The 18,599-nt window shown below is 44.2% G+C and overlaps 1 protein-coding gene across 14 annotated transcripts in view; it reads left to right on the top strand.

The window, feature by feature from the left end:
- Window positions 1-18,599, top strand: part of TMEM241 (transmembrane protein 241) — a 109,949-nt gene that overhangs the window by 45,236 nt on the left and 46,114 nt on the right. For 10 of the 14 annotated variants that reach the window (XR_005362562.1, XR_005362564.1, XR_005362566.1 and 7 more), the window contains exons 6-10: window positions 1,901-1,926; window positions 3,810-3,861; window positions 6,248-6,357; window positions 7,487-7,522; window positions 11,459-11,493. Coding sequence is in view for 7 of the 14 variants with exons in the window: in XM_038543662.1 (XP_038399590.1) it covers window positions 1,901-1,926; window positions 3,810-3,861; window positions 6,248-6,357; window positions 7,487-7,522; window positions 11,459-11,493 (259 nt within the window). In the remaining 7 variants the exon portion in view is untranslated. Of the gene's footprint in view, window positions 1-1,900; window positions 1,927-3,809; window positions 3,862-5,490; window positions 5,540-6,247; window positions 6,358-7,486; window positions 7,523-11,458; window positions 11,494-18,599 lie in introns of all 14 variants that reach the window. The other 4 variants (XM_038543659.1, XM_038543661.1, XM_038543658.1 and 1 more) reach the window with 4 other exon arrangements.

Consider the following 18,599-nt stretch of genomic DNA (forward strand, 5'->3'; position numbering starts at 1 on the left):
ACACTAACTCCTCAGTTGTTTGTGGAGACCTGGGAAGCAGAGGCTCCCTAATGCATTTATTGCTTGTTCTAATCTCTGTATCTCAGGTTCTGGATCCTCGGGCCAGAGGCGTTTCAAATAAAAAAGCAGTCTCTCCTCTGTGGAATGAGTGAACTGTCTCGAGCTCTGTATTGATTTGCTGCCCTGTGACAGAAGTCCCCAAACAGTTGCTGGATGCACGTGTTACTACTCATGGAACAGCTGGGCCATGCTTTTCATCTCTATCCTGTCTGTTCCTATTTTTCTGCCAAACTGTTGATATGTTGATTACATTTAGCCCAGAATCTTTCAGTGACACATTTTCCTGTGATAGGGCAATTCTCCAGGTGCCCAAAGTCAGGTCACCTTTTTGGGTCATCCTTCCTCTACTGAAGGGATGTGTCCCCCACCAGGTGGCAGTGGAGTCAAGGTTGGCATGGCCAGCTGAGGCGGATTCCACAGAGATAAGATTTAAGGATCTAAAGATGCAAGCCACTACTTTGCTCACAAACATGATCTATTTATTAAAACAAGGGCAAACTAGATTATTTAGTAATGCATGAAAACTGAAGATAGCCTTTATAGCAAACCATGTTTGTCAGTGCTTTACATTTTAAAAAAATTGAGATATGATTGACATATAACATTATATTCGTTTCAGGTGTCCAGCATAATGGCTTGATATTTGTGTATCTTGCAAAATGATCACAATAGGTCTAGTTAACATCCATTACCATATGTAGTTATACATTTTTTTCCTTGTAATGAGTACTTTCAAGATCTACTCCCTCAGCAACTTTCAAATCTACAATACAGACTCTAGTCACTGGAAGTTTGTACCTTCTGAGTGCTTCATTTTTTTTAATATGATTTTTTAAAAAATATTTTATTTATTTATTCATGAGAGAGAGAGAGAGAGAGAGAGAGAGAGCAGAGATATAGGCAGAGGGAGAAGCAGGCTCCATGCAAGGAGCCCTATGCGGGACCCGATCCTGGATCCCAGGATCATGCTCTGAGCCAAAGGCAGACACTCAACCACTGAGCCACCCAGGTGTCCCAAGAGTGCTTCATTTTTAAACAATATGTTCATACTTCACTTTCATGAACTGGAATCAAAGCACTGTAGTTTGTCCCCAATTAGCAAAGTAATCCTTTTGAAATGTCCAGAATTAATCTGTTATTTCTTCTATCAAATATAGAAAAATCTTGCTTCTTCCTGCTAGAACTTTATACCTGAGTGCAAAGAACTCATTCCCTTAAAATGACTAATAAAAAGGAGAGGATAAAGGTAGGGTCCTCATTAGAATTTCTTCATTTCGGGGAGTTTTAGAATGCCAAATTTTGATTTCCCCAATCCGCCCTTTCTCTCTCTCTAGCAGTGAGAGAGAGAGATTTCCCTTCTCCTTTTTCCTGTTTCTTCATTTATACATCATCCCAGAGAGTTTACAGCACTGCTGAGAGTCAGAGCTGGATTAGTGAAAGGCAAATGTAAGGAGATGGACTGGAATAGAAGTTGAATGAGAGCTTGAATTACCTTCTTACACAGGTCACATCAATTGCTCTCTCTCCCTTTCTTGGTGTGTGAGATACTTGAAGGCTTGGCCCTGGCATCATTTTGGGGTTTTGTGAGTAAACACAGTTCCAGAGGTGAGGGTAGTAAAATTGCACACCCAGAGTGCTTTGCCCAAGTGACTCAACTTGGCCTCTGAGTCATCCTTCATGTGGTCCAAGCAGGAAAAGCCTCAAAAAATACTGAGGTGCAGCCCGCTCTTAAGCCCCCAATAAGCTTACTCGAAATTTATTTGCCTCTTGATCTAAGTATTTTATTTAAGGGGAAAAGAGAATTTTTAAGACTAACTATATGTCTCTTTTTTTCATACAGAAAACTTCTCCTGAAAAGATCTGTAGGTAAGTTTAAAGAAAAAGAAAGCAAAACCCAAAGCCCTCTAAAATAGAAGATTTAACCTGATTTTAAATGTTGATGATAAACTGTTAAGATTCCTATTTGAGATTTGACAGAATTTGTTATCAACAGCTACATTCCCCCATTTTGTGTCTTATTCTAAATTTTACTATCTCTTTCTCTCTCTGGTTTTCTTCCCTGAAATATTCTGTTCCTAAGGGGAAAATAATCTGTAGATTTCATCACTGATGCCCAAAACTTCACTAAGAATTGTGCAATACTGATGGGAGAAGGACAATGAAAAACATGGAAAATGACTTCAAACTTTTAAAATAATGTTTGCAATTTATTGAGTCTTTATGATTCCTATGGTGGGAAAAGCACTGCCTGCAAGGTCAGGGATCTGAGTCGTGATCTTGGGCCACAGCAGAGTGACTAAGGGCAGGCTTCATTGCCCTTCGAGCCTGGTCCCTGGGGCGGAACCATGAGCTGAGCTGGACTCTCAGGTCCCTGGGCCCTCGGTGTGCTGACCTGTAACCCTGTTCTCTGGCTGCTACCTGCCTCCTCTGCCATAGCTCTGAAGCTCAGTCCTGAGGATAGAGAACCAACAGAAATGCTTTGACACATGGATTTAGGACTTATTGTTTCAGATATTTCTGGGCTTTCATCCAGTCTCTTATTTTGCTTTATTACAGGCTGCTACTTGCGGAAAAAACAAAACAAAACAAAACATAACACTCTCAGGACTTATCCTCTCGTTTAAAAGATTAGCAGGTGTTAAAGAGAGGAATTAAAACCCACTAATACCTGATATAATCATGTATTGCTCAAAGCCAAGGTTGGTGGGAAACCAAGTGCTGTCTCACACCTGGCAGTCCCCCATGTCCTATCAGCCTCGAGGGGCTGTCTGTTTGAGAGGACCTCTAACATTCATTGCCTGTGAATGAGGAAGCATCCTATATCCGATACAGCCTTCTACTCTATGCAGACACCAAATCTATTAGGGTTCTCGTTGTCTCCCACCTAAAACCTACCTAATCCTGTGCAGTCCCAGAAACCCTTCCCATAGCCTCTCCCCCATTCACCCCACCCTTTGCCTCTGAGTCTCTTGGCAATCTGCAGCCATGGAGTCTTTTCCGGGCTTTTTGTACATGTGTCTTAAAAGTTGGCAAGGCTATAGAAGGGGGGTGGGCTGACGTGGAGGACCTTCCTGTGCCTCGGATGTCCGGTGTCGTTCTGGGGACCCACAGCCCTGTCTTCCCAGGGCTGTGGGTCCCCAGCTCTGAGCCCACCCGGCCACACTAGGTGCATTCTGCATATTTGACAGAAATGCCACACGAATGACAATGACATTGTGCCCTCCTCAGTATGTCATGTCAGAAGGCTCAGGATGTAGGTCTGTCCTGTCATTGGAGCTGTTACATTTGATCATTTGGTGAGGATTATGCACAAAAGATTTTACTATGCTTTACATGGTGCTTTCTTTTTCCTGAGAGGTGGATCTGCAGTCTGATTAACCAGTTTTTTTACTAGTGTATTTTTGGGGATCTGCAGTTAAAAAAAAAAATCTCTTATTATCTGTTTCATGGGCATCATTGTTTTTCTTGCATGAGCCAGCCATGGTTTTGCAAATGTCCTGCAAGTGCCCGTGTCCTGGGAAATGGCCAGCTGAGCCCCAGGGAAGGGACTCTCTGGTCCCTGGTGGAGCACACAGTTGGAAATGGCCTAGGTAGTGGGGTTCTCAGAGGAGGAACAGGGGCACGGGGCTGGGTCTCACAGGGTGTCGGCCTTGTGCAAGCGCCTCCTGATGTCTTCCAACCCCCATGCTGTCTGGGAAACCCTTTGATGTTGAAAGGTGAAGCTGCCTGTGTTCTCTCCCTTTGAACAGCACCCTCTTCCTTCTGGCTGCCGCAGGATGCCTTCCCTTCAATGACCCCCAGGTAAGTCCAAGGGCATTCATTTTGCCTTCCAAGTGTCTTCTACTCTCTGCAGCCTGCGTGTGTGAGCAGAACTCCTAGTCCTTCCTTCAAGAATCGGAAGAACCCCAGCCTGTGCAAAGGCATTTAAAAGCTTCCGGGCTGGGTACCTCTTGGCCAGCTCAACACCTTTTCTGCAGGACTTTACCTTCTCTCCAGGGCTGCAGCAGAATGGCAGAGCTCTGGCCTCTGGGTGCCGTGATGGGTGCCACTAGCCCTCAGTCTGTGCTGGGAGGACCCACAAGCCCCAGGCCCCCAGGTTGAGTACCCTAGCCTACTGCATGGAGGCAAAGTTGAGTTTCCCTCTCATCCCCAAAGGCCTCATCTGCAGAGTGATTTTCGCTTGTTCGCCTGAGTTTTTCTTTACTAGGCCCTGAGGACCCACCCCTACCCCCCAGTAGTCATCTCGCGGTGGGTCTGTTTTCTCTCTTTTCTCTCCCAGCATTTATTAAGTCCCCATCAAGTGTCAGGCACTGAGCCAGGCTCTGGGGACACAAAGAAAAATTATCCTCTTGCAGGCAGAAGTCAGAGTCTCATCAGAGCAAAAGGGAGGAGGACAGATGAGAAATAGATTATTATAACACAGGGAAGCCAGGGCTCTGTCCTGGGGAGATACGGGACATAGTGAGGCACTTAAGAAGACTTGGGGCCCAGGAAGTAGGAAGAGCTAGCAATTATAAGGAGCTAGCTATGTGCCAGACTCTGTGCCAGTGCTTTACGTGCCTTATTTTATTTAAAATCTCATAGTTTCACAAGGAGAGGGACTCTTATTGTCTCCATTGCATAGCTAAAGAACAACGAGGACCCAAAGATCACCAGCCCACAAATAAGTGGGGGTTTCAGAATTTACATAGACCTTTCTAATGCTAGAACCAGACTCTGCTCTCTGGACCTAAATCTTGAAGGGTGAGGAGGTGATGGCCAGGAGAAGAAAGCAGGTGTGGGCACAGTCATGGAGTGTCCTGTATTCTGTGATTCAACTTTAGTGAGCACTTACTGTGTGTGTAACCCTGTGCAAATTCCTGCCCTGCTGGAATTTATAGGCTAGTAGATGGTGGAGAAAGAGGTGACAAATGAAATGAAATGTGTCAGATGAGATAAACTTCTACAGAGAAAAATAAGAAAGGGAAGAAGAGAGGGAGTGCCCCTTGGCTGAGTTGATGGGGGAAGTGTTTGGGCTTGGGGAAGTGCAAGGTGTGACTTTCCCTGGAAGGGGTGCAGTAGATGGGACTGGTGGGGTTGACAGGGGATTGTCATAGAGATCCTAGGGTGCCATGAGTTTGGATTTTATCCTGAAGTCACTGGGAGACTATTGAGTGATTTTAAGCAGTAGGTGACACCATGGGATCAGTGTTTTAGAGATGTGGTGTGGAGAATGGGAAAAAGGGGTGCTGGAGGCAGAGAGCCCTGTTAGAAAGATGTCATAGGCATGAGGGTGAGAATTGAAGATGAACTGGCCCAGGCCCCAGAGTCCTGTTGTGGCACCCTTGGTTGGCACTATGCATTGACAGTTAAGGTTTCTGGTTGTCACACTAGATCCCATTTGCCTCTTCTTATAGCTGTTTTATTATTTTTTTAAATCCTGTGTTACAGTTTGATCCCAATGGATATTTCTGGGCTGTAATTCACTTATTCTGTGTAGGTAAGTTTTAAAAGAATGCTTACTTAAAGAATTGAGGCTTATTACTTAGACCTTCTTATATATCCACTTTTCGGTAATCCTGAGCAATAGGAAAATTACAGATAAGGTGTCAAGGTTGAAATTAAATGAGGATTTTCTGATCTGGTTCTCCTGAAATGTTTCCGTTTCTGACATAGTCTCCTCTTTTTCTCCACAAATACTAACTCACTCACCACGGCTCTGGCCCTGCTTGCTCAAGGCAGAAGCGTGGATAAGTGCTGGTTGGTCTTCTCTCAAAATGCTGAGAAGAGATCCAGAAGTTAGTGTTGGAAACATTGTCTTTCAGCAGTATATGCAAAAAAATGTGAGCGAGTGAAATAAAAGGGCCATTTGACTTTATTTCACATCATACGTTTGGTGTTTCCTGCCTGTGGTCTTAGGGGGAAAGCAGGGCCCTGATTGTGTTACACAGGGTTCAGAAATGGAGCAGCCGTGTTCCTTTCTCCTGTGCATCCTGCAGAGGAGGTTGAAAGCTTCCTGTGAATTGTATCCTTCTCTGATCATGAGCCCTTCCAGCCCAGCAGCATTCTCTGTACCGAGTGGTTATCACTGGGGATGACTGCGTTAGCATCCTGGACATCCTCCAGAGTGTTGTTGCGCCCCCTGTCAGCCGTGGGTGACCTGTGTGGGAAGAGCAGCCTTCCTCCATGTGGATTTTGTGCTTCCCAGCAGGTGCGGGCAACCCCTTACGCAGGATGTCCTGTGCCAGTAACACCCACTGCTTCATTTTCAGGGGCTTATAAGATAGTGCAGAAGTCCCGGAAACCCAATGCCTTAAGGTAAGCTTCTAAAGTGTGCTGGGTTGTTGTTTGGTTAAAACAAAGGGATGAGACCCAAAGTGTCTTGAGCTTGTTCTGTTCAGCCAGAGACTGTGCATATGTGGGTTGTGGTGAGGGCAGCAGCCAGGGGCCCCTGAAACCTTTTCTCCTGCTGTTGGGTCATTCCAGGCAGGATCCACTAGCACCTGATCCTACTGGTCGTCAGCAATGTGCAAAGAATAGGGGGGGGGGCCCTCTGCCCTCTTACTTCATGGGCAAATTTTTACACAACAGTTTTATAAAAATTGTGTGACCCGCTGCTTAGGGGGCCCTGGTTTACTTCTTCCAGTTCAGAGGCCACCTCATTTCTCTTGTTTCCCTAGCCCCTTCCTAACTTGACTTTGTTTAGATCCAGAATTTCCTGTCATGAGCTCTGTGCTGGGGTAAAATGAGGCCTCTGTTGTGGGCAGTCAACGGAGCAGCCTTAGCAAATGTAAATGAAAAAGAGAGTGGTCGCTGCATGGGTTGTGCTGCAGCTGGACTGGTTTGCTGGCTTCTGGGGTTTGAGGCCCACCAGAAGGACCCCTGGGAGAAGGTTATACACTTGGAGGCTGTGACTTCAGGTCCGTAAAACACCTCTTGTTCCTTTAATGAAGTGTTTCTGCAGCAAGAAGCCAGTGGAGTTGCCAGATAAAATACAGGATGCCCAGTTAAATTTGAATTTCAGATAAGTAGTGAATCCTTTTTTTAGTGTAACTATGGCCCATGTGATATTTGGAATATACTTAAACATAAGTCTTTATTTGAGATTCAGATTTATTTGGGTGTCCTATATTTTTATTTGTCAAATATGGTGGCCCTAGAAGTTGGTCCAATGGCCTGAAAGAGTTGACACTCCTCTCCCAGTGGCAGATGTAGGAGCTAATCTGCCACAGGTGAAAATGTGTGTGCTACTACTAAACTAGGAAATGTTTTTTAAAAATGAACCAGGAACAAGTTTCGAATATAAAATACCCTTCATACCATTTTTAAATGTAGAAACTCAGCCATAGATATAATTTATTAGTAGAATATAATCTCCCTTTTGTGTATGTGAAACATTTCTATTATTTTACATGTTTTATCTTTTTCTTTTTTTCTCATTCCTTAGCGACATTGAGCAGCAGTACTTAAACTATATGTTCAGGTAAAATATAATTTACATTTTCAAAGAACAACTCATATCTTTCTAGAGCTAATGGATTTTTATTTCCCAATAATATTTCGATTAGGGGGTGCTGAGCCAGTATGCCTACCAGAAAGGCAAGCTAAATAATTTGTAAGATGACTAGAAGTTGAGAAAACCAAATAGCAGTTCGGTACATAGACCAGGCAAAAGGGACCTCTTTCTGACTCCCCATTTCAGAACATCATACCTCTCTCCATGAAGTATGGAGTCTATAAGGCTAAGAGGACATTTCTTCCCAGGGCCCACAGTCTCTCTTCTAATTCTAGAATTCTTCTAGAATTCTCTGCTCAGGAGGTCCTGAGCTTGATTCCAAGGTTTCCTATCTTTCCAACTCATTCCTAGACCCAAGCAGTGTCCAAAGACAGGCTGTTAGTAGGGGAGGAGGTGTTCATGGAGGGTGGACTTGCAGGCCAGTGTGCCCACACACAGGTGTATGAGGCCTCAGGATGGAGCCTGGAGTGGAGAGAGAAGGGGGCTCATTGGGAACCAGGAGCCAGGGGTTGAAACTGTCCATGCCACCATGTTCTGACATGAACCTCCAGTGACTCCAAGAATTCTAAATCTTAATCTAGACTTCCAGGTTGTTTTTGAAGGTATAGTTATTAAGGTAGGATGAAGTTCGAAGTTTGATTTATAACATTTAAATGTAGTGTATGGACTGCTGTTTGTACCCTTGCCCCAAGCCAAACAGAGGATAGAGCTCTGTCTACTAAATAGAATAGCTGCAGAGGAAGAAGGGTGGGATCTGCTGCTGGGAGCCCCAGCTTGCCCTAATGCATGACTGCTTGCAAAGATGACCCAGGCTGGGGATGTGCTGCTCAGCATTTAGTCACGCTGATTTTTGCAGAAAGTTCATCTTAAAACGTTCAACATGAGCCATATTCTTCATCTGCAGATAAAGCTCATAAATATTGTAGTTTATTAAAATGCCTTTTTGAAAGGACCCACCGCAAGCATGGCTGTGGGCCTCTTTTGTACTCTGCTGAAAACAATCATTAGTTCTACTCTGGCCAGACACACCAGTTGCCTTTTTAAGATGCGCTTCTGAAAATGCAGAAGGCCCTTGATGTTTAACATGTTCCCATAACATCAGAACACTTTGGGCAGTTCTTCTTCTCCATAGAACTTAGAGTCCACTCTAGCGGCAAAGGAATAAGAGGATGGAAAAGTGAGCCTCTGTGACCCCTGACTCATTCTCCTGCCAGCCCGATTCCCTACCACCCTCAAGTGAGGACACCCACTGCCCTTGAGCCTGGTGCTCAATGCTTCCTGGCTGGGCCTGCCACACACCTGGCTAAAGCCACAATTCTGTTTCCTAGTCTTCTTTCAGTACCTGTGATGAAGACGTGTGAATCAGAACGAGGGCCGCCATTCAATTTCCCCTGGCCATGGACACTGAGGGGTTCCTCAGATCCATGCAGCAGATGTGCTGGTTGCTGCCAGCCGGGAGCTCTGCCTGCCGGGGCCAAGAACTAATTTGGTCTCCATTTTTTTTTGAGAGAAGCCAGTGGTTGAGTGGTTCTCTACTTTGGCACATACAACTATTTTCTTGAGGGTGTATTTGCCCCCTGACGCTGACCTTCCCTGTTTCTCATATAAACAGAGGTCTAAGGCCCAAGGCAGATGGGAAAGGCTGAAGGAAGGAACAAAGGAGGAGGTTGTATCTGGGGCTGAAAATAATGTGGGCTTCACCAGCATTTTAAGAAATATAAGACATTTATAAGGAATGATTATGGGATGTATGCCTAATGCCATTTCCTTTTAACATAAGCAGACATTATTAAATATTAAATAAAAAATTATCATATGTTCCCTGCTGCTACCCCACTTTCTCATTTTGCAGGTGAAATTGTGTGTGTGTCAAAGGGAAATAGACAGGAGTTCTGTGGGGGGTATGACTTTGACTGGACTTCAGCCTGTGGAGAACATATTTTTCTCCTATTTTCCCATTATATTTCCTATAGAGGAAATATAGGAAATAGAGGAAGGCTTTCTGTTTTGCTCATTGCCATATTCCCAAATTAGAACCGTACCTGGCACTGACCAGGCATTCAATAAACAGCTATTGAATGCATTTTAAAAGTCTGCTGTTCATGTGTCATGATATGCCTTTTATATGATTTCTTCTTTAGAGTTTACATGTCACATACAGTCTTAGAAATGTAGGGGGCTTCAAGTTACACTTCTCTTCAAACATATGCCCGCCACAAATAATCATAGAGGCGATTAATTACAATTCCAAAAACCTACGCAGTGCCTGCTATATGTCTGGCCCTGCTGGGCACCTGGAATCCAGAAAGAATAAAAGGTGGCTCTTGCCCCCTAGGCGATCACAGCGTAGGAATTAGGAGTGGCATGCCACTAGATTTGCAAAACTCAGACAGAGATTAGAGAACTCATTTAATTATTTCTCCTTATTTTTATACCTTAATATTTTATTTTAGGGACATCCTTTGGGATGATGCCAGTGATGGGATTTGGGGTACCATGGCAAGCCCTCGGAGATAATATTGGGATGGAGAGGGGCCTCTTCTATCCTGCCATTGGAGTCATAACTTCTGCTGCGGAAGTTATAACCAAAAGGGGACTCAATGAGATAAAATAATGGAGTATATACAGAGTCTGTGTTTGCCAAAGAAAGAATAGATGGCAAGCAAAGGACAGAAAGTCTCCAGTCTTGCTTGTAGTGTGCGTATTTTTTGTAACTACATGTCAGGCCTGTCTTATAAACCTACAACTGCTTGAATGACCCAACGTGTGGCTCTTCTTTATTGCCTCTCTCCTGACCCTCCTCCCCTCCTGCCCCTTTGCATGATGCCACTTCTTGGAGCCATCAGACAACCAGTACTACAGAGGCAGAGCAGAGAAAGAGATGGAGAAAAACAGAAGTGGTGCAAAGAGTTAACCCAGGGGCAGGGAGGGGCAGAGCTGTCAAGCTCACAGTGGCTTCCTTGTTCAAACTGTCCTCTACACTGCCTCTAATGTCACCAACTAGGGACTTTGCTGGTTCTCCACCCCAGTGCCTTTTAGTGCACCCGGGGGTGTAACAAATGAAGACAACTGATGCCTGGATCTTGCCCTTAGAGATTCTAACCAGGGTGTTAGCTATTCTGATGCATAGCCAGTATTAAGAACTAGAGTAGTCTGTCTAGCATTAAAAATAAAAAAAATCCCCTCCTATCGTATGGGACAAAAAGTTGTATTCCTAACCTCTAACCAGGTAGCTGCTGGGGTGGCATGGAGTTGCAATGGAAGAGGTGTAGAAGGTGAGCCCGGGGCAGTGTGAAAGTGTGGTAGGCAGGTACTAGGAGATGGGAGAAGCTTCCAGAGAGGAAGATGGGACAATACCAAGGACCAATATGACCAGCATCAGAACACTTCTCCTCCTCTTCATCCTTTTCAGCTTCTATTGCAAATCAGTCCGGGTAATTTCCAGGCACATGGTTGATGGAATGGATCATTTTATGGGCTGTCTTCTTGAAAATTTAACTTAACCTCCGAGAGAATTAATTTTATGGCAATGGTAGATTTAGCTCATGCTTGACAGCTTGTTTTTCAGTTGCAGCCTATGTGTAATTCAGAGTTCGCTTTGTTTAGCTTACAAATACTCTTGGCAGATGAGGTGAGTGTGGTAATAATCGGCCATACAGCTGGCCTCGGAGCGAGGTGTGGGTCCTTGGTCCGTCCTGGAGTACAGTCCACCAACCCTCCTGCGGTTCCCAAACCTGAGGCCTCTCAGGAGATCTCACCCTCTCGCTGATGAGTGAGACCATTCGGTGCCAATAGTCTGCTTTTAGGCAGATCTCCCCGTTTCGGAGAACTAGTGGCAATGTACATTGCTGTTTTCTCGGTGCTGGGGAGGACTTCCTCACTGCTCTGCTGTTTCGTTTTCAGCGTGGTGCTCCTGGCAGTCGCGTCTCATCCCACAGGTAAGCCCGTTTGTTTGTTTGATGCTGCCCATTCCACCCAGTGCTCTGGCCCAGTTGTATCTGTGCGGGACGTTCTAGAAGAGAACACGGCTTGCCTTCCAGGACGGGAGCACAGGGCTTAGGCATCGCCCACGTACTTGAGATGGGTCTCAGTGACCCCTTGTGGGTTTACTGCCCGCGAGTTTATTCTCACCCCTTCTTGAATTTTGTCGTCTGTGTTTTCATCGGTGCGGTCTCAGCTGTCCAGACAGGTTTGTTATCTGCCCGACGAACGAGTGGAGTACTCTTCTCTTCTTCTCAAGCTCCTTCAAACATCTAGAATTGCTCTTCAATCCTAGTGTGAAAGGATTTGGTGAGAAAGTTCCGATTCATCCTACTTCCGACTGACATTCTTTCATACATTTTTATCGTGTGTGATCATACACTATTTATAATTGCAGATTAAGGAAGTCGAGGCTTAAAGCTTCCCTTTGGGGATGGTAGGTGGCTCAGCGGTTAAGTATCTGCCTTTAGCCCAGGACCTGATCCTGGGGTCCCGGGATTGAGTCCCACCTCGGGCTCCCTGCATGGAGCCTGCTTCTCCTCCTGCAACATCTCTCTCTGCCCCTCTCTCTGCAGAGTCTCTGCACCTCTTTCTCTGTGTCTTCATGAATAAATAAATAAAAATCTTTATAAAAGCTTCCCTTTGCCCTGTTGGCTGCCTTGGTGACTCTAGAATTGTTTTTCAGATTCAAGAATTGCCCACAATACTGTGTTCCATTGTGAGTTTTTTTTTTTTTCTTACTCTGAAAGGTTTTGAAGTTGATGCCAAAGATAACAACATCGTATCTGCGTGTGGTATGGCTGGAAATACACATTTTATTGGTCATGCTCCTTCAACTCATGTCTGTTGGCCATTTGCAGGGCAGAAGGCCTTTCCCGAGCCCTCAGAGTCTCAGCTGAAATGAGAAAGGTGAACTGGGCTCTTTGCAAAGCCCTTTCTAGCTCCTGTTGTGCCCTGAACAATGATTGCTCTCTGTTGGTGCCTTTAGCTACTTCAGACTGTTTGAGCTAGTCTCCTGAGGGAACTGTTGATAGTGATTCATTGTTTCTGGATTGTATATGACCCATCTGAACCCATATCTCATGAGGATAATTTGAATTATTCTTTTTTCCAAGCGTTACTCTACACTGGCCCTCACTAGGCACATGTGCTGTTTTCTGCCCATGCCCACAGCCTGGTGTTATGTCTGGACTATGAGGTTTGGTGCTGAGCGCCCTCTGCATTCTCATGTGTTGAAAGCCTATCCTTTGTAAAATAAAAATTGTATGAAACCCATGGTGTGAACCCTACCTGTTTTTGCTCACCCGAGCTGGTGCTTGTCTGCTTCTAAGTATGCCTCTTGTCATTCTTTCATGCAGCCAGGAGGTTGCCACCCAAGAGACATTCACAAACCCCTTAAGCACCCTCCTCCTTTGAAATGTGTCTTGGTCAAAGCCTTTGGAAAATTCTCTGCTTCTCCTTGGTTTGCATGCTCGTTTGCTCCCTGAGTGACAAGTGGTAGATTTTGGTGAATGATTCTCCCCTAAAGAAATCACTCTGCCTTTCAACTAAGAGGTGATGTTCGTTCGTTCATTCCTCATGATTCTCAGAACTAGAAGGAGCCTTAGTGATTATCCAAGGTGCTGCTACATTTTACAATTGAGGAAATTGAAGCCCAGAACAGTTAAGGGACGTGGCCAAGATGGTGCAGGGGAGGTGAGTAGTAGAGAGAGACCAAAGTTTAGGTCCTGACCCTTCTCCCAGGTCATTCCCCACACCTGTACTAGGTAAGACACAGTAAATCCTTCTTTTCAAAGGCTTCTTTTTCAGTGATCCTGCAGTTTATTATAAAGTTTCTGGAGTGAATGAATACTTTTATACAATGTTACTAAATTTCCTTTTGGAGCTTCTCTTGGCTTTTGGTTTGGTTTGGTTTTGAGAGAGAAAGTGTGTGCATGTGCATGCAAGGGGGCTGGGGAGGAACAGAGGGAGAAGAAGAGAGAGAGAATCTTAAGCAGGTTCTACGCTCAGCTTGGAGCCTGATGTGGGGCTCAGTTTCACAACCCTGAAATCATGACCTGAGCCGAAATCAAGAATCAGATGCTTAACCAACTGAGCCACCCAGGGGTCCCTGGAGCTTCTCTTAATTTGAGGAGCATTTGCCTACCAGTTTCTAAGCACCGTGATGCTGGTAATAGTTTATACAGTTTGACCAACATTCCCACATTTCACCTTGAGTTATTGCTAAACTTTTAGGCTAATGCAAGAATAGCTTGGGAACTTACTCTCTGGAAACACCAAGTAGTCAACAGCCTATAGTTGTAGAATGGTCTAGGCAGAAGAGTAATTTAAGATAGGCCTCAGGTTCTTTTTGAGGTGATGAAATGTTCTGGAATTCCATAGTGGAGATGGTTGTGTAACTCTGTTAATATGCTAAAAACCACTGAATTTTTAAAAATGTATAGGGGATATGAGGCACCTGGGGGCTCAGTCAGTTAGGCATCCAACTCTTGATTCCAGCTCAGATCATGATCTCAGGATTGTGAGAAGTTGTGCAGTACACAACCTGAACAACTGTAAGCAGTGGCTCTTTGCTTCAAAAAGCACCTGAGTACGGTAAAATGGTTATATTTTTGGGGGTAGAATAGATCACTAAGGTAGATAGATATTAAGGTAGAAATTTGGTATGAAAAATGATGAAAGCTCAGAATTTAGAAGAGTACTGAGGGATCAGTTTTTCTCAGCTTTATAAAGCCAAATCAGTTGATGATTTGGCTCAACTCTTTGATGGATCCTGGAGATGTTTTCTCATAGCAGTATACAATTGATTACAAAGTTTCAGCAAATAAAACACCTGAGGAAATCTCTGTCCTCCAGAAATACTCAAGGACTGCTGTCATGGGGCAGCCCCAATTCCTTCCAATTTGTTAGCTTTCTCATTCGACCCATGGGTAGTCTAGCCTGTTTTTAAGTTAGAACAATCCTTTATTCTTCCCAACTTGCTTATTACACTTTCCATCTAGAATGTCCACAGCAGAGCCTTGTATCAAGGAGAGTATATTCCTGATTCCCCACACCTGTACTAGGTAAGACACAGTAAATCCTCAAGGCCCAGGGGTGCAGTGTTTTTATGAAGGTTCTGTTAACAGTTTCTGGTTTCTGGCACTTTATTTCTTAATTTTTAAAAGTTTTATTTATTTAAGTCATCTCTACACCTAATGTGGGCTTGAACTCACAACCCTGAGATCAAGGGTCACATGTTCTAACCACTGAGCCAGCCCCACAATTGCTGACATAAAGCAGGGCTTTATTCCTTTTTGTTTCTTTTCACCTCTTCTTTTTTTTTTTTTTCACCCATATCTTAATTATTTAGTAGGACTTTTAAAACATTAAAAAGTTGAGGTATAGGGGTGCCTGGGTGGCTCAGTTGGTTAAGCATCCAAATCTTGATTTTGGCTCAGGTCATGGTCTCAGGGTCATGAGATCAAGCCCCTGTGTTGGGCTGCACACTGAGCATGGAGCCAGCTTAAGATTTTCTCTCTCCCGAAAATGAGTGAAAATATCAGTGAGGGTGACAAAACACGAGAGACACCTAACTCTGGGAAATGAACAAGGGATAGTGGAAGGGGAGGTGGGCAGGGGATTGGGATGACTGGGTGATGGGCACTGAGGGGGGCACTTGGTGGGATGAGCACTGGATGTTATGCTAAATGTTGGCAAATTGAACTCCAATAAAAAAAATAAAAAAAGATTTTCTCTCTCTCTTACTCTGCCCCTCCACACTCCCTGCTTGCACGCACTCTCTCAAAATATTTTTTTGAGGTATAATTTACATATATGAAATGCACCTGTCTTATGTATACAGGTTGATCAATTTTGACAAAGGTATACACCTTTGTAGCTTACACTCCCATTGAGAGACCATTTCTGTCACTAGTTTCCTCATGCCCCTTCCTCATTACTCCCTTCTCACCCACCACCAAACCCACCATGGATCTGATTTCTGTTACCATAGATAAGTTCTGTTTATTCTAGAGCCTTGTATAGCTGGAAACAGGCAGGAAATACTCCTTTGTATCTGGCTCTTCATTCAATATAGTGTTCAGAGATTCATCCAGGTTGTTGTATGTATCATTAGTTGATTCCCTTTTATTACTAAGTAGGGTGCTATTGTATGAACATACCACCTTTTGTTTATCCATTCACTTGCTGATGCTCACGGGCACTGTTTCCAGTTTTTGGCTGTTATGAATAAAACTTCCATGAACTTCCATGAACGTTCTCTATTTTTAAATTTCTTTTTTTTTAATTTCTTTTTAAAGATTTTATTTTTTTATAGCAGCAATGTCCACAATAGCCAAACTATGCAAAGTCCAGATGTCCATTGGCAGATGAATGGATAAAGATGTGAGATACATATATATTTTATATGTATATAAATATATATAATATATATGTATATACATACACACACACACAGTGGAATACTACTCAGCCATCCAAAAAAAAAAAAAAATGAAATCTTGTCATTTGCATGGATGGAACTAGAGGGTATTATGCTAAGCAAAATAAGTCAATCAGAGAAAGAATTATTATATGATCTCACTCATGTGGAATTTAAGAAACAAAACAGAGGATCATAGAAGAAGAGAGAAAAGAATAAAATAAGACAAAATCAGGGAGACAAACCATAAGAGACTCTTAATCTTAGGAAACAAACTGAGGATGGCTGAAGAGGTAGTAGGGGGACAGGGTAATTGGGTGATGAACATTAATGAGGGCATGTGATGTAATGAGTACTGGTGAATCACTGACCTCTACCTCTGAAACCAATAGTCTGTTATATGTTAATTAATTGAGTTTAAATAAAATTTTAAAATAATAAAAATTAAAAATAAAGATTTTTATTTTTAAGTTCTCTCTATACCCAATATGGGGCTTGAACCTACAACCCAAAGATCAAGAGTCACATGCTCTACTGACTGAGCCAGTCATGTGCCCCACCCCCGCACCCCCAACCCCTGTCCCGCCATGAACATTCTTATACAAAACTTTTTTGGGGCTTATATTCTCATGTCTCTTGGATAAATACCTAGGAATAGAATTTCTGTGTCTTAGAGCAGATGCACATTTAAGTTTTAAGAAAGTACCAGTTTTCTAAAGTGTTTATACCATTTTATACCCCTACTCAGCAATGTCTGAGAGTTCAGTTGCTCCACAGCTTCACTAACATTTGGTGTTGTCAGTCTTATTTTAGCTAGTCTGCATGGTCTCTTGTTAGTGCTCGAGCTGTCCTTCTCACTCATTCCTGAGTGACCAGAAAGTGTTTCTGTAGGAGGAGATGATGACCCTTTGGGTCATAACCTTTAGAGTGCATTGGAGATGGTGGTAGGGATCAGATGGATAGTTCTCTTTATCCTGAGTGCGGACCCTGCCACTTTTCCCCCTCGGGGCACTGCATTTGCTTCTTGGTAGGTGCAATCTACCTTGCCATCTTTATCTTTCAACCTCATGATTCACACAGAGGCTTCAAGAGTTTTCGAACCTTGTTTCCCCTTGGACCATTTTAAGCAGTAGTAAAGAAGAGAAATTCTTCCTCTGTTTGAAAGTTTGCATTTCCTGTTTGTACCAGGTCCCTCTGTTGTGTGTTCAAGAGGGAAAATTTCCAGGACCCAGAGAAGAGAGAGACCCACAGGAACCGGACCCAGAAATGACCTTGTTACCTGGTTGTGCCTTTTGTTCATATGTGATTTAAAGCAAGTACTGCTTGGTCTTGGAACCAACCTTCCAGTTTCGTGCCGGTTCTGAGGGCTAAAATGTGGTGAGAGGATGTGATGTTCAGATATCAAGCAGTCTTGAATGTAGTAAGATTGGGCTGCACTTTTCACTGTGGTGATTTCATGCTCTGATCTTCAGATAGATCGGATTCCTTCTCTCGCTCAGAAAGTCAGCAGAATTTTACTGTGGCTCGGGAAGGGTAGGGTCCTGCTGTGATGGGCACTGGGTGATGTCTGCAAGTGTTGAATCACTATATTGTCCACCTGAAACTAAGATTACACTTGTATATTCACTAACTGGAATTGAAATAAAAACTTCAGAAAAAGGGAAGGCCTAACCAGGGCCATGGTGCAGAAGGCTGCACGTTGTTGCCTCAAAACGTGTTTACAACTTGTGCATTCCACAATACCTGGTGCAGGAGCCTTGTCTTTGGAGCATCTCTACAAGGTTTTTAGGTTCCTAGATTTAGTTCTCACGAGTTTGGGCTGGCCAGCCATTCGCTGTCCCATCTTCGAGCATGGTCAGTAGCCTGTGCTGTGTGGGGGCTGGCTTGCACCCTCCTTGCTGGTGGAAGAGAAGCCAGGCTGAAGGCATCGGGGAGGGGTGGTGGAAGCATTTGAGACAGATTTGAAATTAAGGATCAGCGTAGCCAGCTTGCTTCCCCATTCTCTGCAGGGGAAGCAAGAGGAGTTAGGTGTTTCAGGTACTCTGGGTTCAGTAGTGCTTAGCCTAATGCACTACTGATGATCCTAATGCAGTGGATAGGAGGTGAGGAAGGGACAGTCCCTCCTCTCAAGGACTGGCTGGTTTCAAAAGCAGAGACAGGCATGGGTCCACTAAGTACTGTGTGAGAGACGTGTAGAGGTCTTAGAAATGGCTCAAAGATAAGAGTGAGCTCTTCTCTCTCTCTCTCTCTCTCTCTCTCTCAGTAATTTATAGGATGAGTTTTTTAGGATTTGGGTGAAGGTTATCACATAACTGGTAAATTCCCTAGGACCATGGTTTCATTCCTTTGTCTTCCTCTCTCCCAGCCCACCTCTGACCATTGCACTGCCCGTCAGAGCCCCTCTGCAGCCCACGCTGGGCTGGGAAGGCTGCCCATGCCCCAGGAACCCCCTGCTGGTGAGAGCCTGGGCAGGGGGGGGCGAAGGCAACACCCCAGGAATCTCGAGGATCCTGCCCCTGGCTTATCTCTTCTCTGCCCTTCCTCGTCATCACACTAACTGCACTGCAGTTTCCTTCACACCTTCAGGGAAGTTGGAACAGGGCCCAGGACCACAGCTGGCAGAGAGACAGAGCAAACCCC

Source organism: Canis lupus, chromosome 7, assembly GCF_011100685.1.
Source record: "Canis lupus familiaris isolate Mischka breed German Shepherd chromosome 7, alternate assembly UU_Cfam_GSD_1.0, whole genome shotgun sequence".
Classification (NCBI taxonomy): domain Eukaryota; kingdom Metazoa; phylum Chordata; class Mammalia; order Carnivora; family Canidae; genus Canis; species Canis lupus.